This window comes from Ischnura elegans (genome assembly GCF_921293095.1).
Source record: "Ischnura elegans chromosome 13 unlocalized genomic scaffold, ioIscEleg1.1 SUPER_13_unloc_2, whole genome shotgun sequence".
NCBI lineage: Eukaryota > Metazoa > Arthropoda > Insecta > Odonata > Coenagrionidae > Ischnura > Ischnura elegans.
Genome location: NW_025791658.1, coordinates 571,598 through 595,931, shown reverse-complemented (window position 1 = coordinate 595,931; position 24,334 = coordinate 571,598). Strand labels below are relative to the sequence as shown.

Genomic DNA, 24,334 nt, shown 5'->3' with positions numbered 1-24,334 from the left:
CATATATCAAGTTACAATTTATGAGTTATGCTATAAATCTCTATTGTCACAGTCACAAATGAAGGGATATTTTCTCAAGATATTTGGTTTCTCCCCACTAGCAATTCGAATTCATCTGCTTATCTCGTGAGAACTTCCAAAGATGGACTGAAAATAATTGAAGAAGAAAATCCGGGGGAGAAGCGTGTGTATTTTGCAAAATGCCTCGGATTTTCCGCTAGCACTTGACAGTAGGAGTGGGGGTAAAGTGAGCTACCTGTTGAAAATAAGAAGTTGGATGAAGCCATCAGATCGGCGTGCCGCTGAAATGGCGTTTGGCAGATAAGAATATATATACATCAGACAGAAATCCATCGTAGCAGTGTAAAAGCCAAGATGGCATGCAATCATTTTTTCGCGAGTAGTTTTGTCCCCTTAAAATATTTGAAAGGGATGTTAGTTGAATCAACTATATGCCCAAATTGTTCCCATAAAATTAAAATATTCCATTAATCAGCTAAATTCCTGTTTGAATCCTTTTAAGGAAATCTCAATTACTCGTCAAAATCCTGGGTTTCCTGCTGCATAGGCAACCTAGTCAAACATTCCCGCACTCATCGTTTTTTTCGTCCCCCCTGAAATATGATAGATCGAGATTCCACTGTGTACCTTTTTATTAATACATTCATCAAGGGAAATAGAAGAAAAAACGTAAGTTTAATATGCTTTGCGCAATTCTAGTATTCGAAATTCGAGGTATTTGAATATTCGAGCAATGATTTAATATTCGAATTCGATATTCGAGTTTGAGAAATCTGCTATTCGACCCATCTCTAGATTTAATGCATTAACAATTTCCATGTTGATTTTTATACTGAAATTGAGATATTAGTTAATATTTATGGTAGAATTTTGTTTAAATATTTTAACGCTGCTCAAAAGACAAAGAATTCAATTCTTAGTTTATATTTTTTGAGAAAGAAGCATACATTAATTTTGCAAACTTACTGAATGAACAATTGTATGACTGCGGTCCCTTGCCACAAAGAGGGGTAATATAAGATGAGGGGTCCGGGTACCTGCTCCCGGATTTTGAGAGTATGGCCTAAGTCCTGCTAGTTAGTCCCGAAACTAAGACTTCGCGAACCCGCGATCATCATAAAAGGGGTAGAGTATGAAGACATATATTTTAGGCATATCTACTCCTGCATAGAAAAATCTCCGTCGAAAATTTGTGGCTTTCGTCTCCCGGGTCAAGAAACATCCTGCCGCATATTTTTGTCCTTAGTAGCGAAAGGGTTAACTCTCTACAGAATATGTGTGCATTAGGATAGTTTGAACCCTCCAGTAATTTGAGTGAGTCAACCAGCAGATTCCCATCGCATTTTGGCTACTTTTTATGTGCAAACGCGGTTTAGACATCCTCCTGACAAACAAGTCACCTTATATCTTCGAAATTATTTCTTTGTGGAAATCATGAATTTTTTTGTCTGCATTGGCCGCTCACCGACGTGACGAATTTCCACGGACCGCCGTTCACGGCGCACTGCCGTGAAATCCAGAGAGTCGTCTCGTCTGAAAGAGGCCTGAATTTCACGGCGCTTTGCCTGAAACAGCAGCCGGCAGTAAATAATTTCGGCTGAAAGCTGCCTCAATGTAGCTCCATGCGTATTTCACGGCATAGACAGCGCACCGCCACTTTCAGACGAGGCTTTGCTTGGGCCATTGTCAACGGCATGGCACCGTGCATTCAAATAACCATTGGTCTCAATGGATGTCTTCAAACAAGTCGAATTGCGCAGTTGACGGCACGGCATTGTCGACGGTCTGCAAGGTGCCCATTTCAATCCTGCCTGGCAGTGTGCCATCTATGGCATGAAATACGCACAGTTGTACCTTGAGGCTACTTACAGACGTGACGACTTATAGCCGGCCTCCGTTCACGGCACGGCACCATGAAATTCAGGCCGCTTTCAAATTCAACGGCGGCCCGCAGAAATTCATTGCGTCGGAAAGCGGCCAATGCAGTGAAAAAATTACGGCTTAAATATATGCCTCGAAAAACAATTTCGTGGTAGAAGCATGAGCAGAAATCATGAAAATCGCATCTGAGTTGGTGAAAATCGCCAATGAATTGGAGAAAATCACAATTAACACAAAATTTGCGTATTCGTGGGAAAACCCTGGAATCCGCATGAAAATATGCGTTATCGCATTTGCGACTTTTGCATGTCGCTACTGCTGTTCAATCTCCAAAAACCTCCTCGCATGCAGCTAAAAGGTTAAAATGAATTTCATGCATCATGGAGCAGGTACTTCAATAAAGGTGTGGTACACCCTCCTTAGGGTTGCTTACCCGGTAGGCCGGTACCCTTTCCTCGACGAGCTCACCCTCACTGGCCCCTCTCTTCGACCCTCTGAGTTGGGGGGGGGGCCTCCCTCCCCAAAATCCTCCAATATTTTCTGCGACCTCAGCTTCTTGAGGTGGAGGAACATCTCGTGCCAGGCACATATTATGTAGGACACAGCAAGAGTTTATTATGCGGCTGGCCTTTTCTGGCATGTAGTGAAGGACTCGATGCTTCAGGAGACATCGCCACCTTGCCTTCAGTAGTCCATTGTACCGCACCACAATGCTTCTAGCTCTACATAGACTGCGGTTATACCTGTCTTCAGGCGAGTTTATTTCTACATTGCCAGGCACTGGGGTCAGAAGGCATGTCTCCAGGGGGTATCCACTGTCTCCTATAAAAAAAATTACATTCATGTTGAATATTTCACTGCTGTGAACGTACTTTTTCTTCCTCCTCCCAGCACACTTTTGCCGAAGCACTCCGAAGGGATGCTAATCCGGAACCCTCGCTGGCCCCTCTCTTCGACCCTCCGAGCCTCCCTCCCCAAAAGTGACTACTCTGACTGCATTTTGAAAATCAATCAATCAATCAATCCGATCATCAAAAAATGATTGTTTGCATCGCACTCCTGCCAATCAGGTACGTCTTTGAACCGTGTTTCTGCGATGAAAAAATAATGATTTTGTTATCTTTGCTAAAAACGTGGCTGCGAACCACGGGAAAATGGCAATTTGTCTGAAACTCACTGCCAGTTTGAAAATGCTTTCCATCTAGCCACATCTCCATTTCATCGTAAAAATGGAAGTCCTCCAGCACGAAGTCGGGATTTCACGGCGGGTGATTGAAAATGTCCAATTGAAATTTTGCTCAAGGAGCAGTTGGGGTGCATCAGTGCTGAGATGACGGTCGTTGTCATGGATCAGAACACTTCCAGAATTCAGCATGTGTCATCTTTTGTTTCGAATACGCATGGACCTAAGGTTTCACACTAAGCCACATTGCATTAAAAATATTCTATTTTATCGGCATAAAAGTCAAGACATGTCAATGCTGAAGCCATTCGGCGAGTATTTTAGCTGTCGCTCCGTAATTCACATTTGGCGGGAGAATCAAGTGAGCCAGTGTAGTAGATGAGGTTGCTGCTGACATTTAACTAACAACTTACGGTCAGAAATGATTTGAGCGTGTGGTACTGAGGACGTGCTATTGCCCTTCATGTGCAGTACCCACCTGTCGCTTGAATGTTGTTTTGCTGAGATACCGGAGGTTGAAAAAAAAGCCTCCCTCGTAATTTCAATTCAGAATCGACATCCGTCATCAATAAAATAATCGATTTCAGCTTTTCACTTGCCTTAGGATTCACCTTAATCTCAGGTGAGATTTTCGTCACAATGATAATACGCTGCATGTAATATTTAGTTGAGAATTGAGACCTGTCAGCTATGCAATAATCATTATCAGCATTTACACTAGTATCGGCGTGTCTCTCAAGTGAGAATGCTGTTAAATTAATTACACACTACTTAAAATTTCAATAATGAATTGGCATTAGCCATTTAAAAAATGATCATATTCACATTTATTACACCAGTCACATCAACAATGCAATTTCTATAATATCATAGATAATAGTACGTATGGTAATAATACAGATACAGCAAACTCCCGATTATCCTAATAATAGGGAGAGACGGCACAAATAATCAGAAAACACGAATAACCCAAACCTTCACTCTAATGTCTTATAATGTTCATAATTTACGTAAAACAAACAGTATATTATTATTCATGCAGTTATTCTATTAATTTAGAGTGCTTCCTGGACTCATTTGAGAGCTTTCTTCGACAGTTCACAATCTTTTTTATCAGCGATAACATGGTTGTACTCGTGTTATTAATGCTCCATGTAAGGCCTGGTTTCGACATGGTCCACAGTAGACACATCCGTGGCTGTGTGATTACGGATACAGAAAAGTGGTCTGCACGAATGATTCAAAACCATTGCTCGACGTAGGAAACTATGCTGTCAGGCACCATGCCATGTCACCATGCCAACAAATGCCCAACATATTTTTCAAACTCATTTATAACGCCCTAGTAAATACCAGGCTAAACTACGGTGTGTTTAGTTGGGGTGCAGCTTATAAAAATTCTTTAAGATCCATTGTTGTATTGCAAAAAAGGCTTATTAGAGTAATTTTAAAAAAGAGCCGTATTGAAAGTTCCTTTCCTTTATTTTGTAGTATAGGCTTGCTTCCCTTGAGACATCTTTTCATTTACAAGGTTTTACGTCGATTTTTCATGAGAAGTGGAAATACGGGGTTATTATTATACAACCATCCTTCCTTCACCCTACGAAGATCACGTATTACTTTACCAAGGACTAACCTTACGCTGTATAAACGTTGTTTCTTGTATATAGGGCCAAAAGTGTACAACTTATTACCCGTATCATGTCTGAAAGCAAAAAAATAATAACTTAATTATGAAAAATATTCAGTCTTGGTTGTTTAGAATGCAAAGTGAGGAGGATTTTTTTCTATGATGTAATACCATGTAATACATGTACGTACTTGTTTCAATTAAAATGTTGTGCTTGCTTCAATTCGAATGTTGTGCTTAAAATGTTTATATGCCAGCATGACCCTGTGTAAATGATGGTAGCCAAAAAACAGGTTGTCCTTAATGGCTACCTAAAGTTACTCCGTTTTATGCAATTAATTCTATTTTGTGCTTTTATTTTTTGGAGTAATAAACAATTATTATTATTATTATTATTATTATGTAGTAGTGTCTCGCACAAGTTGCCCAGGTTGCAACTGCCGAGGGACGTGTATCTGTGATCACAGAGTGCGATCCCGCACTTCGAGGCTTGGAAAACAGGAACACGGTGATCCCGTGAATGCAGCTAGCGCGCGATCGCTTCCGTTTAACAAAGGGGATTCGAATGGAAATACGGTGTATCATAGCATTAATGCAGTAATTCCGATGATTTTGCGTCTGATTTTATCATTTTTATAAAGATTGCGGAAAATATTGAGCGAGAGTGAAAAACATGCACGGACATGCCGCAGCTGGATAATCGGGACTATACACTACATATATGTTTACAGTGAGTCCTCGTTCTACGTCACCCCGTTTAACGTCATTTCGCGATAACGTCACGAAAATTTTGAGACCGTCACTCGTTTATCGCACCTTTGCTTCGCGATAACGTCAAGGCTTTTAAATTTCGCGCGAGAAAAAAACGCGAAGCGGCGGGCGTTGCAGGTTGTTCGTTTTGTGGGTGGTAGTATAGTCAGTCTATACAAAGTGTAAAACGGTGTTGTTTATTCTTAATTGCGATTACGGTTTTAGCAAAAATTTCTTCAAAATGAATTCTTGCGTAGGTGCGCAAGGTTTTACTTGACACAATGGTTTTGAGGAACCTAAAAATGTTTTTTTAAGGCATTTTTCCGTGTAGAACTCGGAGTTTTTGTAGTCACTTTTTTTGCCGAGTTCACAATAATTTTGGTTCCTGTAACTGCGACGATGTTTCAGCGATGATGATGCCCAGGCGACGCTCGCCCGGGCGACCACCATAGCGAAGCTGAAAAGCAAATGCGGGAAGATACAAAAATGGAGAAGGATTTACCTCACTGCTACTATTGTCGTCGATGAAGACAGGAACTTGTGTTTATGCGATAGCTTAGCATTCCCACTGTAAAAAATGCCCCAGATATGATACGCTAACATTTTTTTCGCGCAGGAATTGTGAGGTCTAGGAGCCGATTTTCACTATTTACATTGTTTCTTATGGGATATTATGCTTCGATTAACGTCATTTCGTTTATCGTCACATTTTTCAGGAACGGTAAGTGACGTTAAACGAGGACTCACTGTATTTGAGAATTGAAACCCCTCAGCTTTGAATTCACCATTTTCAGCATTTACACTTGTCTGCATGTCTCTCAAGTGAGAATTCTGTTAAATTGAATATACAGTGGCACCTCGATCTGTCGTTTTTCTGGGGGATGGATGAAAAAAATGATGAATGCAGGAAAGTGATCGCTGCGGGAATGCTTGGATAGGTTGCCTATGTCCCAGGAAACGCAGGATTTTGGCACGTAATTATGATATTCGTTAAAGGATTCAAACTAGAATTTAGCCAATTACAGGAATACTAGTACTTAATCTAGATACTTAGGTCATGCTGTTGATTCGAATAATATCTCTTTCAAATATCCTAAAGGAGCACGCCACCTCGATAAAAAATGTTTGCTCTCCACTCGGCATTTACCCTACTATTATGGAGTTCTTTCTGATGTAAAAATCCATGAAACACCATTTCCAGTACACGTATTCACGAGATCAATGTGCATGTTATGCCTAAAACAACCGCTTTTGCTGGCACAGTGATTGGTTGTGATATGGATCAAATAGGCCAAAAATAGTCAATTATTTGTAATGTTCCTGTCTAATAAATATATTTTTCGTGTAATTTAGGCAATACGTAGGAGTGAAAAGATTAGCTGATAGGAGAACTGAGTGGAGAGCTGTGTCAAACCAATCCTAGGATTGTTGACCAGTGATGATGAATTTAGGCAATGTGTAAAGCATGAACAATGTTGCGTTAATCGTCTGCAGCACGCCCACCTGAGCCTCGGCTTCATTACACTTCTTGTTTTCACCTGGTAGCTCGCTGAACCCCCACCCCTTCCGTCATGTGCTAGCGGACAACCCAAGGTGTCCTCCAATATTCATGCACTTCTATTCCGGATGCTTTTTCTTCATATTCAATTATTTTCAGTCCATATTTTACAGTGCTCACTTGTTTCTTCAGAAGGGCAATGAAATCCTTTTATTATTCTGTAGTAGTTTTATTTTATCCGAAGACGAATAAAAATAAAACTAATAAAAATGGAACCTTACTTTATTAAACCCACACGGAAAACACTCGCTAGTTTGAAGTCAACCAACCCTGGAAAATCATACGACGGGACCACGATCTTCAAACGATCAATGCAGCAAAACGATACTTCAGGGAACGATGGATGCGGGGAAAAATTACATTGCCTTTATGGAACTTTATTTGGGACCAGGAACGGCGTACGATGAATGCGAGAAAACGATCAATGCGGGAACGATAGATCAGGGTTCCATGTACAATACTTAAAATTTCAATAATGAGTTGACATCCACCATTTTTTAAAGTATCTTATTCACCTTTAGATCACCATCAGTCTTATTAATAATATCATTTCTATAATATCAATTGGTTTTTGACAAAAATAATATTTAATCTTATTATTTTCAGCTTTTTCACTTTTTTTCGTGTATCTCAACGGACAATTAAGTCCCATTATTGATACACTACTTATAATTTCAATCGAGTATTGACATTAAAATGACTTTTTCACTTTTTACTCTTGGATTTCTGAGGATCTTGACAATTCACGTCTCTCTTAATTGTTTCACAGGTGTGAGCAGTGTAACAAGACCTTTTCGAATCGGATCTACTTCCTGAACCACCAGCGCAAGCACACGGGCGAGCTGTTTGGCTGTCTTGAGTGCGGGAAGACGTTTGTTCACAAGTACAGCCTGAAGCAGCACGAGGCGCTGCACCGGGAGGACGGGGGCTTTGCGTGCGACGCTTGCGGGAAGAAGTTTGACAAGAAGAACCACCTGCGTGTCCACACGATGCTGCACACGGGTGAGACGATAGGTCTAACGATAAGGTTACGAAGCGAATGAAACTCATATCCCGAGGTACCACGGTATTTTTAATTTTAGGTTGAAAGAATGGTTTGAATTTTTGCTGTTGAGGACCATTTCAAATTTGCGGAAAACGAAAAATATACGCTCTATTAATTGCACGTATGAGTAATTGACTTATAAGTAAGTAATGAATAACAGAAGACGCATTTTACTTATTTATTGCTGATGAGATGGATGAAGCAAGAAAGAAATGGTAATTAGAATACCACAAGCAAAGAGTGCACTATACAAGAAGAAGAAGAATCTTCTTACAGTTGATAATACAACCATAGAAGTTAGGAAACAATTCATCAGATGCTACACATGGAGCATGTTTCTCTGTGGAAGCAATGCTTGGACGTTGACTGCAGCAGAGAAGTCAAGAGTGGAAAGCATTTGAAATGTGGTGCTATACATAAGAATGAGGAAGATAAAATGGATTGACTGTGTAAGTAACGAGGAAGTCCTAATAAGAGTAGGAGAAAAGAGAAGTCTACTGAAAACCTTAAGCAGAAGACGGGGCAAAATAGTTCGCCACATTTTGAGGCATGATGGCTTGATGAAGACAATCTTAGAAGGACAGGTGGAAGGGAATGAGGGCAATGGACGGCCCCGAATGTGTTACATATGATAATGAGTAATAAAGGATGTAAATGAGAAGAAATACGTCGCTATTAAAGGGCTAGCTAACAAGATAAAGGAATGGAGAGCTGCGTCAAACCAATCTTAGGATTGTTGGCTAATGATGATGATGATAAGAAAGCTACATGCATCATAAGTATAAAACGAGTGTGCTGCACCCGCTCCCAGCGGGCCTCCCCCGCTCTTTTCAAAGGATATGAAAAAATAGTGACCATCACTAAAACCTCTCTATAGTGAACCTCCATGCATCAAATTGCCTAAATTTTGGTCCCCTTACAATGTAAAAAGGTTTTACTTTATATGCTTTAAAATGTATTGATTAGGTTTTAAATTGCCTTTTATGGAAAAAAATTTATCCATACAACTTTTAAATTATGGTGTATGTCTTGAGGTTGCCAAGTGAGAGATTCATAAATGAATTGTAAAATTTCTATTGTTAAGAGTAGGCTTTAAATCATGTAAAATAATGCATAATTTTAATGCTATTTAAAAGTGTCGAAGTAATTTTGGGAGTTTTAAAATGCTAACATATCATAGTAATCACATAAGATTAACCTGGACTTTTAGGCAATGGTAGGGAAAGGTAGAGTTACTTTTTATAAAATACTAGGGATGGTCGGATATGATACCTCGGATCCAAATATCCACAGATATTGCCCTTCATCGGATACATCGGATCTAAAGTCGCGGAAGACATCGGATCTGGATCCGAAATTTTAAATAATAGCTTCAGTGAATGCAATAAGGTTGGAAAGAGTTCCGATTCTCTCTTCGAATGTGCCGTCGCATGCGATTCTTGTCCTACTCATGAACAGTTTTGTCTGAAAGCTCTCGCAGAGGTTACGTAGGAGAATTTCAGCCGTGGAAGATAAAAAAGGCAAAATACGACTGGCACATACAGTCCGACTCTTGCCAAGAGATTGAACAATCATCGGGGGAATCTCAGCGTCAGGAATTTGAAAAAAAAAACATTTGGATCCGAAAATATCCGTTCCGAAAGATCCCGCTCCGAAAATATCAAGGATCCATTCTGAATCCGGATCTGAAAAAAATCCTGTATCCGTCCATCCCTGTTATTAAATTGTTTCTCCTGTTATTGTAGTCCTCTGTAATTGGCCTCGTGCTATTTTTGGACTGGATTAAATAAATAAAGAAATAAAAATTGTAATTATGCTGTAAAGGGTTTTTAAACGGTTGAACTTTAGTAGATGCTAACTAATGTTAATATGTGTCTATGTTTGTACAGGTGAGACACCTTTCGAGTGCAAGTAATGTCCAAAGCGTTTTTTCCGGAAATTGTAAAATTTCTATTGTTGAGAACAAGGCTTTAAATTATGCAAAATAAAGCATAATTTTAATGATATTTAAAAGTGTCGAAGTGATTTTGGGTGTTTTAAAATGCTTACATATCACAGTAGTCACGTAAGATTAACCTGGACTTTTAGGCAATGGTAGGAAAAGGTAGAGGACTTTCTTTATATATAATTCATTTGATGTTTAAGTATTTGTTGATAATAATTAACTAATATTAATGCGTGTCTATGTCTGTACAGGTGAAAGGCCTTACGAGTGCAAGTACTGTCCGAAGCGTTTCCACGTGGCGTCGCACTTGAAGGTGCACTTGAAGCTCCACACGGGCGAGCGATCCTTTTACTGCAACTTCTGCGGGAAGGGCTTTGTGCAGAAGAGCCACTACGTGGACCACGTGAGGGTCCACACCGGCGAGAGGCCCTTTGCATGCACCGAGTGCAACCGAGCCTTCTGCCAGCGCCAGCAGCTGAGGCAGCACATGAAGACACACAGCAAGGACCACCACGACGGCAGGGGACGGGGACGAAAGAAGGCTGGCTGAAAGCTCCAGCGGTGGTCGTGCTCCGCCGATTGAAAAGTTGGATCAGAAGGTGTAATTATCACTCGTTTTTAAGGTGGGTGTTAAGCTGCGTATCCACTGGTGACCAAATGTTGAAAATTGATCTTGAAATCTGATTTTGAGACTTCATCTTGAGACCTAATATTGAGACTTTATCTTGAAACCTGGATGTGAGACTTCATCTTGAGACCTAATCTTGAGACTTGATCTTGAGACCTAATATTGAGACTTGATCTTGAAATCTGAATTTGTGACTTGATCTTAAGACTTGATCTTGAGACTTGATCTTGAAGCCTGAATGTGAGACTTGATCTTGAGACTTGATCCTGAAACCTGAATTTTAGACTTGAATTTGAGACATGATCTTGAGAACTGATCTTTAGATCCAGGGGACGGGGATGAAAGAAGGCTGGCTGAAAGCTCCAGTGGTGGTCGTGCTCTGCTGATTGAAAAGTTGGATCAGAAGGTGTAATTATCACTCTTTATTAAGGTGGGTGTTAAGTTGTGTATCCACTGGTGACCAAATATTGAAAATTGATTCCAAAATCTCCATTCTTTTGGTGCTACGGCATTGGTTGTTTCTTGATGGCAATAGTTTTGCTGGCCCTACTGCCAGCGTCTTCAGGTCGAAGATGCCGGTCCACGATTTTTGTCCTCCTTTTATAGGGGCTCAGTCCTGCCAGTTTTGGCTGCTGCTCTCTCATTGGTCCGTTTGATCATTTGTCCGAGTGATTGATTGGTCCTCTGGCAGCAGGGACAGCGAAACTGTTGTCATCAAGAAACAACCCACGCGGTAGCACTGAAAGAATGGAGATTTTCGAACCTCGACACCACGGAAACCTAAGCAGTCACATGGAAACTTGAAACCTGAATTCAGTGCAAATCAGCGCTGAATCCAGTGCAAAAAAATGATTGAATCCACGAAAAGGCGAGGGTGCACGCCAAGTAAGCCTCGGGCGGTGGTTGAATACAGCAATTACAATTGTGGCATTGATCATTGGGATCAAATGATGTCTTACTTTCCCATTGAATATAAATCCATCAAATGGTTCTAAAAATTGGGTATCCACCTACTGAAATTACTGTTGCTGAACCATTATTTTTTATTCAAAGAAAGTTTTTGTAAAACTCCTCTCATCGACTTTCAAATTCAAATAATAGAATCTCTTATGACAATATCTGTACCTTGACCCCTTTGAGGAGATAGTCATCCTAGCCCACCTCATCCAAAACCAAGGGCTTATCAGGACATTTCCCCGATTATATGAAAAACATGAAAGACAGAAAGGACGAAAACAGTAGAGATATAGGCAGTGCTTCGAGAAGAATGTCCACCAGGACACATCATATTATATAGCCCCACTTGCCTGGCTGAGCCTCGATTGTGTCTTGAGTGTTTCCAGAAGTATCACAAGAATTTGTTATGCAGACAATACTCAGCGGGAAAAAATTATTTTTTTAAATGCATACCTTTTATATTTTCTATTTAAATATTTCCTTTTAAAAATTATATTATTTGATGCAAAGTAATTAGTGAATGAAAAATTATTCTAATTATGCGAGTCAATTTCTGATTTGTAAAGCAATATGTTTCATTGCAATAATTCTTAGTTTATAGAAATTTTCCTTTTCATTTATAAACCAATGTATATCATTATAAAATCTTTTCCAGAGGATATCATATCGTTCAGTCGCATTTTCCTTCAAAGGGAACAACACTTTTGCTGGAAATATTGGTAATACTCGCAATATTTTCTTTAGAGCAAAATAACATTTAAAATCGTATTTAAACGTATCATTTCCAGATTACAAAATTAATTTTAGCTGTATCACTATTTTCATTAGTTTTTTCCAGAAAGTGATAACGTCTGAACGGGTTTTCGCTACAGTACTGAGAACGAGCAAAGAAATATGTATCGGAATCATGTAGGTGTGTTGTGGGAAGGTATCACAAGTTTGACAGGATACTTAGAAAATTTTAATTTCAAATTTTTAACAAATGAAGGGTTACTTTTGGAAAAAAAGTGTAAAAACGTGTACCAAGCATCACAAATCATAGGATCTCGTCGTTAAAATAATAATAATAGATGCTACATATGGTGTATGTTTCTCTATGGAAGCGAGGCTTGGACGTTGACAGCAGCAGAGGAGTCAAGAGTGGAAGCATTCGAAATGTGGTGCTACCGAAGAATGATGAAGATAAAATGGATTGACCGTGTGAGTAACCATGAAGTGCTAAGGAGAGTGGGAGAAAAGAGAAGCCTCCTAAAAACATTAAGCAGAAGAAGGGACAACTTAGTTGGCCACATTTTGAGGCACGATGGTCTGATGAAGACAATCGTTGAAGGACAAGTGGAAGGGAAAAAGGGCAAGGGACGGCCCCCAATGAGTTATATAGGACAGGGCATTTTCTCCAAAAAACGGTCAGCAGGGAATGTGTTGAATCAAACTGAGCATTCAGAATAGAAAATTCTCAAGAGGATTGGAAAAATGGGAATAAATTGGTGCATACATTATCATATTGCCAAATCCAGAAATGACGAGACTCGAATCGACTCAATACTCGGGAGCAGCGGCGCAGCAAGGGAGGGGGTTTTGGGGTGTAAAAGAGCTCAGAGAAATTTTTCAATTTAATCCATTTTACTTATTTGGATTAGTATTACTAAAGAATAGTGTTAGGATTTATCAAAGATCCCTCCCAAAGCCGTAAAAAGAAAACTCGCCATTTTGAACCATTACTCTTAAATTTTTTCTCAAGGAGGGCCCTTGCGACACCTAAATATCCTGGCGGGTATGCAATACTCCACACCGCCAAAGTATTAGTTGCGCCCAAAACCTAGCCCCATACCCTTAATTCCTAGCTACTTCCCTGCTCGCAAGTACTTTTCAAATCGACTCGATACTCAACAAGAGGTCAAAAAGCAGTACACATCGCACATCCCTAGTAATTCGATTCAAAGGTTCCATTTTTTCCGTTAGATATGTTTCCTGTTCAAGGAGAGATCAGGTCTTTTTCTGTGGTTTGGCATTCAAATAGCGATCAGTGTGCGTTTTCTTACAATAAACTGAATGTCCCAACGTGCCATCTGATTTCTTCTTGGCGAGAACGTCCAAGAAGGGAAGTTGGTTATTTTCTTCCATTTCCATTGTGAACTGAATGGAACTATTTTGGCTATTTGAAGGTGTTCAAGGAATCTTTTCAGTTCATCCATCCCGTGAGGCCATATGACGAAGGTGTCGTCAACATGTCTCGCAAAGAGTTACAGATTCATAAGGGAAAGAATCCAGGGTTTTTCGTTCAAATTCTTCGATGTAAAGATCCACGACGACAGGTGATAAAGGAGAACCCATGGATGCCCCTTCCGTTTGTTCATATAATTTCCCTCCCCAAGAGAAATAGCAATTACAAAGACAGAACTCCACCATTTTCGGAATATCTTTCGGAAGGCCTTTTTCCGTCAGACTCTTAATGACTTCGATGGCATCTTGAATAGGTATTTTGATGAATAAAGACAACACGTCATAGCTAACAAGGAGATCATCTTTTGTAATCTTGGCTTCCTTTATAATTTTAATGAAAAGGAAGTTCTTTACATAGGTGGCAGTTAGGCCTGAGAATGGCCGTAGGCTATGGGCTAGATATTTCGCCAACTTATGAGTAGGTGAATCAATGGCACTCTAAGACACCGCAGACGACGCATTCTCGGACAGATATGTGTTGAAGTATTCCATTGGCTGGTTATTGTTTTTCGGGTTCATTCCGCGTTGACTCATATTTTTCAGACGACAGTTTCGGGCGCTTTCCAGCTCCCGTCTTCGGGTCCAAATGATCTGCAGAAATGCAATCCTTATATACATATATATAGCTAGTCAGGCGGCCATTAATTTGAATTCCATTGTTGGAAGAGCCGTTTGAATGATGAGGATAAAGGATAGCCGTTCTCCCTATTAAAGTTCTTGAAAGACCTCTGACCTCCTCCGGAGTGAAAAAGATCGTCTTCCATCCGATATCTATGAAGGAGTGTATGAAGTAGCGTGTTCCTGTGGTTTATCATACATCGGGCAAACATCTAGCTCCCTGGAATGCAGAATAAATGAACATCTCAAGGCAACTGAAAAGAAAAATTTTCGTCTTTGTGCGGTTGCAGAGCATGCATGGTCGGAACATGGGGACGTCATACTATACAAAGAATCAAAAATCATCGCTGGGGAAAATAAATATTTCCCTCGGCTGATAAGGGAGGCGATAGAAATAGCGAGTCACCAAAAGTACTTCAATAGGGAGGGACGGCTATCCTTTATCCTCATCATTCAAACGGCTCTTTCAACAATGGAATTGAAACCGAGAAAATCAGCGTATGCCAGAATAACCTTATGTATAAAGAAGTGCAGCTCTGCAGATCATTTGGACCCGAAGACAGGATTTGCTGGAATGTGCCTGAAACTGTCATCTGCCAAAAAATGAGTCGACCCAAAATTAACCCAAAAAACAATCACAAAAAAAATTTCTGAAAATGCATACTAAGCTTTACATAAATTGTCAAGTGCAGGCCTACAAATGCGCCAAAATTGCCGTGGCATTCTTCAGAAAAAACAGGGCAAAATAGGCACTGCACTAAATGGTTTAATGAGAGTCCACTGCAAAGATATCGTGTTGAAAGTATTCAAGAATTTTTATCAAGTATAATGTACAGAGGACTCCACGATTATCCGGCTTCAGTATATCCGTGTTGTGGATTATCCGTGCATGATATTCACTCTCGCTCAATATTATCCGCGATCTTTATAAAAATAATAAAATCGGACGCAAAATCATGGGAATTATTGCATTAATGCTAGGATATACCAGGGTTATTATTTCCATTAGAGTCTCCTTCGTAAAATGGAAGTGATCGCGCGCTAGCTGTATTCACGGGAGCACTGTGTTCCTGTTTTCCAAGCCTCGCAGAGTGTGACCGCCCACTGAGATGACGGATACTTGTCCCTCTGCAGTTGTGACCTGGGCAACTTGTGCGAGACACGACTACGTGGCGTGGTGCCTGATAGTGTAGTTTCCGACGTTTTTTGTACCACTTTTCCGTATCCGTGATCACACAGACATGAATGTGTGGTTTTGGAAACTAGGCCTTACATGGAACATTAATAATACGATTACAACCATATTATCGCCGCTAAAAAGATAGCGAACTGGCAAAGAAAGCTCTCAACGAGTCTGGGAAGCACTCTTAAATAACAGAACAACGGCATAAATTATAATACAGTAGTACATTTTTTTTTTCTGAAGGGACCACAAAAAATGAACATACTAACCAGGAAAATGTACTAATGAGGAAAGTAAATAATAGCAGTCGGGGTGATTGCAATCTGTGGAAAAGTCGTCGTAATTACGATTACTATTGGTAGTTCTCGTATGATCACCTTCCTGAACTCTTTTTACATTTACAATCAAGAAAATGAGTGCTACATTGAAAAACAATACCATGTGAATAAAAATCACAATGTTTCCTAGATTTCCCGAAGACAATTACATGAAAATGGCGTCTATCTCCCGTGATTTATGCTATATATATATTTATAGAAAGAGGACAAGTAAAGCTAAGTCATTTCTTCTTTCTCAAAGCGTACTTGTTCGAAGGACAACTGGTTGTTTTTAAATATCATAAAAATTGGACAAAATTATATAAACCTTAAATTACGGCAACAGCCGTACACATTCGCTTCTGGAATGATACCATATCGATCAATATAACGATTGATAACATGCAAGATTATTAGATTACGACGTAATTACAAGAAGATTATATATTATACAGTTGAAATCTTAAAAATTTGTCTAATGTTGTCCGCTTTCGTGCCGAGATCAAGTATTTTTAAGATGAGCTTCGCATGGAAATCCAGAGCATCGTCTGCTCCTGCAGCAGTAGTCAAATACGCTTGTACTCCATAGCCTCGACGTCGAGTTTATGGATTACGTGCAGTACTGCTTTAGATAAAGTGGGAATTGATTAACACTCATTTCTTCATCATGATAACTCGTGCAATAGTAACAATTGCCCACTCGTGAAATTTGTGCTCAGTGGGCACTCCAGAGGCAACAAAAGGTGAGGAGCTAGGGGTGGGGAAAATTGTGCCTTCTCATTGGCTGCAGTTTTGCATAGTCAGACATTCCTGAAAAATGGCCGCATTTATTATGGCTGCATTCATCATGTCACAAGAATTCAGAAATGCATTTGGATAAATTACGGTAGAAGAAAGAGATGTGGAATGAATGCAAGAATGTTAATGACTAATGATAATAAATTAAATCACGAATTCAGAGGTTTGCGACCCTTAAGAAGACACTAGAGAACGAATTGCGGGTTGCGTCACGGCAAGCAATTGAGCGTACTAACCAGGAAAGCGCAATTTTTTCAAACGTACTAACCAAATACTTTTACCTGTATTTTGTTCGGATGGTACCGGGACCGGGACCGGTCGTACTAAGGAGGAAAACGTACTAAGGAGGAGCGTACTAACCAAGTTCCACTGTATATTGCTTGTTTTACGTAAATGAAGAACATTGCAAGACATTAAAGTGAGAGTTTGGATAATCAGTGTTTTCCGATTATTCGTGCCTTCTCTCCCCCCATCATTAGACCAGATAATCGGGAGTGTGCTTTAATTATAATTTAATTTGTATCAAGAGATGGCTTCTCTGTGTTGGCGTTGAGGACTTTGTTTGTTCAGCTTGTGCGACATTTGCTGGAATATTTCTCTCCCATTTGGTTGCCACTTACAGTTGGTCTTACACAGGGCATTGAAATAGTTCAGAATTGCTTTCTGAGAATGGTGGGACTTCGACTGGGCTTTCCGTTTAGGTATTTTCCCATTGGTCGCGTTCAGCAGATACTCACGGAGATCAAGAGATCCCTCACCGGTGAGCGACCGGTCGTTGCGATCTGCTGAACGGTTGCCGAGCAGTGATCGGTCACGTGACCAAATAGCAGAAACATTCAAAATGGGCGGTAATGCGATTCCTGGTGAAGCGCTCGCGATTTTAATTGCAGGAGACGATGATACTGTGAACAATTTGTTCGGTTTAATTCAACGCAAGACGAGATACTTTAGAAGAAATCCCTAAGCCGTACGCCTCGGAAGAAATAGGCTGCGGAATGAAAGCTGTTACGAAAGGAAAGTCCCTCGTTTTCAGGACGATAGCTTACTTAGTCAATGACAAACCTGAAGCCAGTTTTACTTGTTTTTCTTCAGTATCCTGAATTTCATATGTCATTCCTCCGTACGCATATCTTTTTGCAACTATAGCACGAGAAGACGTGCTAGTACTGGGCGCAGCCATATTGATTCTCAACATGTTCCAACCAGTGATCGGTGATTTTCTCCAGTGGAAAAAAATGGCGTCTGATCAGTAACACCGGTTAGCTACCAGAGGGCGTTCAGCGGAAATTGTCTCACCGGTTCCGCAACTGTTGAGTCTGCTGAGTGAGACCATTGATGATCTTCGACAGCGTCTTCAGCTCTTTCATTTTAGTTCTCCACGGCTGACTTGGTTTTTAACACGTTGCGTACGGATGGTGAGAATTCTTGTCATTTTTTTCCCGAACGTTCTGGACGGATGACGAAGATTCTCGTCATTTAGGCGCGTCACCCTAAACAATTTTAAAGCATACAATATGTGTTCGTTAGTACATTTTCAGTTGTTGTTCGGTATTCATGATGAATTCAAGGTCACCTCACGCGCCGACAGCTGGAACCAGAAATACGTCACACGGACTTTCCCATCATTCCTACTTAGCCTTCGCGTTTTCGCGCGCTTGAAAATTTCCACTTTTCATTTAATCACAAAAAATAGATACATTAATCGAAAATCTAAAAGCATGAAATGCGCACTCCAGGAGTAAAAATCTTTCGATTTAGGCAATAAAAAAATGATAGGAAACCACCCTACTGTATGACCGCAGTCCCTTACCGCTGAGAGGGGTAATATAAGACGAAGGGCCCAGGTACCTGTTCCCGGATTTCGGGGTAAGCTTAACACTTTGTGTACGGATAGAGAGAATTCTCATCATTTTCTTCCCGAACGTTCCGGACGGATGAGGAAGATTCTCGTCATATAGGCGCGTCAACCTAAACAATTTTAAAGTGTACAATACGTGTTCGTTTGTACGTTTTCAGTTGTTGTTCGTTATTCATGATGAATTGATGCATCATAATGTTTGATTGGGTACAGTTATATTCTAAACATTAGCTTTTTAACCATGTTTAAACCAAAGGCATATTTCCAATCTCAACACCTCCACCCAGAATCAGCGTTCCTAGGAATTTAAACAGGGTTCCCACTCAACCGTGAAAACCTTAAAACCGTGAATGAGCCGTGAATTTCGTCTACTATGAAAAAACCTGGAAATAGCCATGAATTTCATTGTTAAAACCTTAAAAATCTCTCAAAATTGATTTTTATAGCTACGATTGACACATCACAAGAAAAATCCATACGTCGATCATGTTTCAAGGTCACTGTCCTCGCATGTATCTCCACACGTATATTCGAAGTGCATTATTATTGGTGCCTTGTGCCATGAGGACACATTGATCTCGAGGCTGTGATTGGAAGACTGGTAATTAAAGTGCTCATTAACTCTGGTGAAAAGTCTGACACTTCTTTACTTCCCTACCTCACTGCTCCCTCCATTTTGCCACTCACAACCTTAAGCTTCGCCTAAATTTTGATATCGATAGGTGACGTCATGAGAAATAGCACTTTCATCGCTACGCTTGAATTCACGGCACCTGTCGCGGTTGATAAATTTTTAGTTAACGTACGGCTGGTGGTTGTTATGTCATCACTATTTCTGCCTAAAATGGCCTAATTGAATGACCATGAATTTGATGACATTTAGACCGTGAAAACCTGGAAAAAACCGTGAATTTTATAATATAGTATAGAGTGGGAACCCTGTCTTAACATCTCTGTCACCTTGCTCCCTTTTATAGCTGCAAACTAATTCACTGGTTGTGTTATTAAATTACTGGTTTTTAATTACTGGTTGTGGTATGCAATGTGTTAAGAAATATTCTCACTGCAGAATTTGACTCTCCTGAGCTGTCGAATAGAATCAATATTTCTTTGCTGTCGTTCATCCCGATCCCAGGGCCTGTTCGAGAGGGGCCACCATTCCAGAGCTTATGCCCACAACTCCACCCTGCCTCGGCTGCATCGCTTGGGAAACAGTCTTCCACACAATGTTGACTTTTTCAGCTTGAGTTTGTACAAATTCAAAAAGGATTTATTTGCACATTCTAAATGAAGACTATAAGACTGTTACTATGAAGTTTACGTATCTTACTACAGTAGATTCCGGTTAATTGGGACATATTGGCACTTGTGCACTTTGCCCCAATTAGGCGAACTATCCTGTATATGGGCATAAACAAACATTGAAATTATGGAAAAAAGATAAAAGAATGTCTATAATGCAACATAAGTTTATTAAACTATTAATGTGATTAATAAATCAGCAAGTTTAGTTAATTTATTATGATTTTTAAGAATTACAACAATTTAGTTAAAAATATTTTTCACAGCCTCGGGCGACGCTGAATGAATGTCTTTTACCAAGTCCTATTAAAGAAAAGTCCTATCCTCTTACGGATAGTATAACAACCAGAGCTTTCAAAATAGGGCAAGAATAGGAAAATTTGTGAAAAATAAGAGTAAATCAAAGGAGGAAAATATTAAAAAATAGTATTCTGAAAACAAGAAATTTTAATTTCGTCGCGAGTATAGAGTCTATGTCGCCGACTCATGGTCCAATAAAGCGGCATGCTGTCCCAATCAAGCGGAGAATACTCTGGGATATTCCTCTATTGGGTTCCGTTCTTCAAGATCTGCCCCAATTAAGCAGCTGCCCCAAGTAACCGGTGGACACACTAAACGGAATCTACTGTACTTCATTCATTCACACGATGCCGTGAGCGTAAATATTCAAATGAATTCATAGGTAAGGAAAGAAAGGGATAGGAACATATAATAGAAAAAGGACGAGGGCAACGGTGCTGTGGTAGATGGAAAAAGCCAAAAATCAGAGGGCAACTCAACTGGTAGAGCATCTGGCCAGCAACCAGGAGGTTCTAGGTTCCAGTCCCAGTCAGGCCGCATTTTTACCCTCTGATTTCGGGCTTTTTCCATCTACCACAGCACCGTTGTCCTCGTCCTTTTTCTAATATATGTTCCTATCCCTTTCTTTCCTTACCTATGAATTTATTTGTATGTTTACGTATTATAGACAGATTAAATATTTTTAGTCATTACCTGCACATTTTTTGAGTGTTACCATGCATTGTATAACAACTTTCATGAAATGGTGTTGACCGTTGAATAAAAAATAAATAAATGGGAATTGACGACAAAAAATGAAACTAGTGTCTAGAAAATGTACATAGTGGTTGCTCATGGGTGAATGGTATAAACATGCTATGTTTAAGACTGAGTGTTTATGATGAAATTTTTTTAAGAATCAGGGAATGTCTTTTTGAATAAATTTACATGTATAGTATGAGGGTATATTCATGTAAATTTTTGCATGGGTTACCTACTATCGCCTCAAAAAAAGCAGAATGCTGAACCTTATGCACTTGTACGAAATTCTGCGGAAGCTCCTTAAGGTTGCGTCATATATCGTTTGATTCATTGTTTATTCGACTACAACAATGAATCATTAAAAATTGTTTAAACATAAACGTTTAGCTTCTACGGTTGAAAGAGTGAAGAAGAACACGCAAACAACTATGAGAATGGCTAAAAGGTCGTCTCCTTCATCTTGTCACAGGCAGAATATTCAATTGGTGCATTTGATTGTATTTTTTATGAAGAGAACAGCATCTTCACATTACAAAGAGCTTTTTAGAGTTAAATTTTACCCATTTCTTAGTTTTTAAAATACCTGAAAGGGAGATATCAATTTCCGAGGTTTAGAAGGATACATGAATATTGAAGTTACGTATGCTGCATGTAAAAAAGATTTCTAGATTTTTCATATAAGGAAATGTTTATATCGTTCCTCTTACTTAAAATAAATCAAAAAGACAAAAATCGTCATTTTGGTAGAGTGCATTGATCTGGGGCATTTATCATAATTATTTATTATGTTATTATTTTGGTTTATTTTAAGTAAGAGGAATAATATAAACATTTGCTTATATGAAAAGTTTAGAAATATTTTTTATATTTAGCATACATAACTTCAATATTCATCTATTCTTTTAATCCTTGGAAATTAATATCTACCTTTCGGCCATTAAAAAAAATCAAGAAATGAGTCAAATCAATTCTAAAAAGCTCTTTGCAATGTGAAGATGTCGTTCTCAACGTAAAAAATACAATAAAATGCACCAATAAAATATTCTGCCTGTGACGAGATGAACAAGACAACCGTTTTGCTGTTCTCATAGTTTTTCGGGTGTTCTTCACTCTTTCGACCGTAGAAGCTAAACGTTTATGTTTAAACAATGTTTAATGATTCATTGTTGTAGTCGAATAAACATTGTCGAGTAGTAGTCGATTCAGCAAAGCATTCTCTGCCTAGAAACAAGCTGTTAAAGCCATGTTCCGAGTCCCAATCCGTACCCCAGGAAAACCGCTATTTACCAAAGCCCGTATACTGACTCTTCCCTGTATCTATATCCTATCCTGTGTTTGTTTTTTCAAAGAAAACCCTGATGAATTTCCACTTAACTCCGCATTCCATGAACGCTCCCCACCCGCTCCAAAAATGACATACACACACTAATCAGCATTCACATTCCCTGTTTGCAAAGGGAGCTCACTACTCGGCCTCAAAACTTTACTATAAAATAACTAGCAGCATTCTGGCTATTAACTCTCCTGATGCGTTCAAAAGGAGAGTCAAAAGAGTTACTAATTCATAAATGCTATTATGATATAAAAGACTTTTTATATGATTATACTTTTTTTAAATAATTACAGTGTATCTTTGTGTATTGCTTTTGAAATTTAAATTCAAACTAAATAATTAAGGAATTATGTGGTGTATCGTTGTATATGTACCTGAAACATTGTAACTTATGTCTTTGTCCCGTCTGTATGCTTTTGACATAACCATGCATGTATATGCCAACAGTGAATTAAATATATTATTATTATTATTATAAAGAATGAGTGAAACAATATATGACGTGACCTTTTGGAGCTTCTGCAGAATTTCGTACGAGTGTTTTAAAGTTCAGCATTCTGCTTTTTTTGCGGCCATAGTAGTATACAACAGTTCAAATGTCTATGCATAGTTATAGTTTGAAAACAGCATGAATACTTGCTATTGCGCAGTGTGCACTAATTCCAATATTCTTTTTTTCCACAGTGATGTAATCCTGAGGGACTACGAGCTGCTTGTTGAAAACATAGGAAATGGTGGGTGAACTTCTTGTTTGTGAACAAAAAATGGACATTGTTTATTGCCACGTTGTAGCCGAGAATACTGTTACTGTCTCAGCACCTCAAACTCTATCATAAACCTCATCAGAGACTGGTGATCAAATTATGTATATATATAGTGTACGTGATATATTTAATTTAATGCCAACCTTTTTTTATTACTTGGATATATGAGCACTTTGAATGAGAATGATTAAGATTTGGCCAGTTTGGTTCTTAAGCCTAAATCACAGGATCGTATTTTCCATCCCTTCCTAGAAATAGCTTCACCGTCTCTGCGATGATGACAAATGAAAAACTGTTTCGCTCAGTCATTTTCTGCAATGGCTCCAAGGATGGAAATCCAGGGGCATCCCTTTTTTCCATAGCTCTGTAATCAACTCTTGCACTGACTTTCAGCCAATAAACTCACGGATGCTAACAGCAATTGTAATACCACATTTGGCTTTTAATAACATCATCATCATTATTCAACAATCCTAAGATTGGTTTGACGCAGCTCTCCATTTCTCTCTCCTATCCGCTAATCTCTTCATAGCTACATATTTATTCTCTTTTACATCCTTTATTACTCATTGTCCCATGTAATTCATTCGGGGCCCTCCCTTGCCCTCCTTCCCTTCCACTTGTCCTTCAAAGATTGTTTTCATCAGGCCATCATGTCTCATGATATGTGACCAATTAAGTTGTCCCGTCTTCTGCTAAAGATTTTTAGAAGACTTCTCTCTTTTCTCCCACTCTTATTAGGACTTCCTCGTTACTTACACCGTCTCTGCATTTTATCTTCATCATTCTTCAATAGCAACACATTTCGAATGCTTCCACTCTCAACTTCTCCGCTGCTGTCAACGTCCAAGCCTCGCTTCCATAGAGCTCATGATATGTGACCAATTAAGTTGTCCCGTCTTCTGCTAAAGATTTTTAGAAGACTTCTCTCTTTTCTCCCACTCTTATTAGGACTTCCTCGTTACTTACACCGTCTCTGCATTTTATCTTCATCATTCTTCAATAGCAACACATTTCGAATGCTTCCACTCTCGACTTCTCCGCTGCTGTCAACGTCCAAGCCTCGCTTCCATAGAGCTCATGATATGTGACCAATTAAGTTGTCCCGTCTTCTGCTAAAGATTTTTAGAAGACTTCTCTCTTTTCTCCCACTCTTATTAGGACTTCCTCGTTACTTACACCGTCTCTGCATTTTATCTTCATCATTCTTCAATAGCAACACATTTCGAATGCTTCCACTCTCGACTTCTCCGCTGCTGTCAACGTCCAAGCCTTGCTTCCATAGAGCTCATGATATGT

The 24,334-nt window shown here is 39.4% G+C and overlaps 1 protein-coding gene across 2 annotated transcripts in view; it reads left to right on the top strand.

Moving 5' to 3' along the window:
* LOC124172682 (gastrula zinc finger protein XlCGF57.1-like) overlaps positions 1 to 23,026 on the top strand; it is a 57,834-nt gene extending 34,808 nt beyond the window's left edge. For both annotated transcript variants that reach the window (XM_046552142.1, XM_046552141.1), the window contains 3 exons: positions 7,793 to 8,025; positions 10,265 to 10,636; positions 22,956 to 23,026. In XM_046552142.1, coding sequence (XP_046408098.1) covers positions 7,793 to 8,025; positions 10,265 to 10,563 — 532 coding nt within the window. In that variant the 3' untranslated portion in view covers positions 10,564 to 10,636; positions 22,956 to 23,026. The remainder of the gene's footprint in view (positions 1 to 7,792; positions 8,026 to 10,264; positions 10,637 to 22,955) is intronic.
* The last annotated feature ends 1,308 nt before the right edge of the window (positions 23,027 to 24,334 follow it).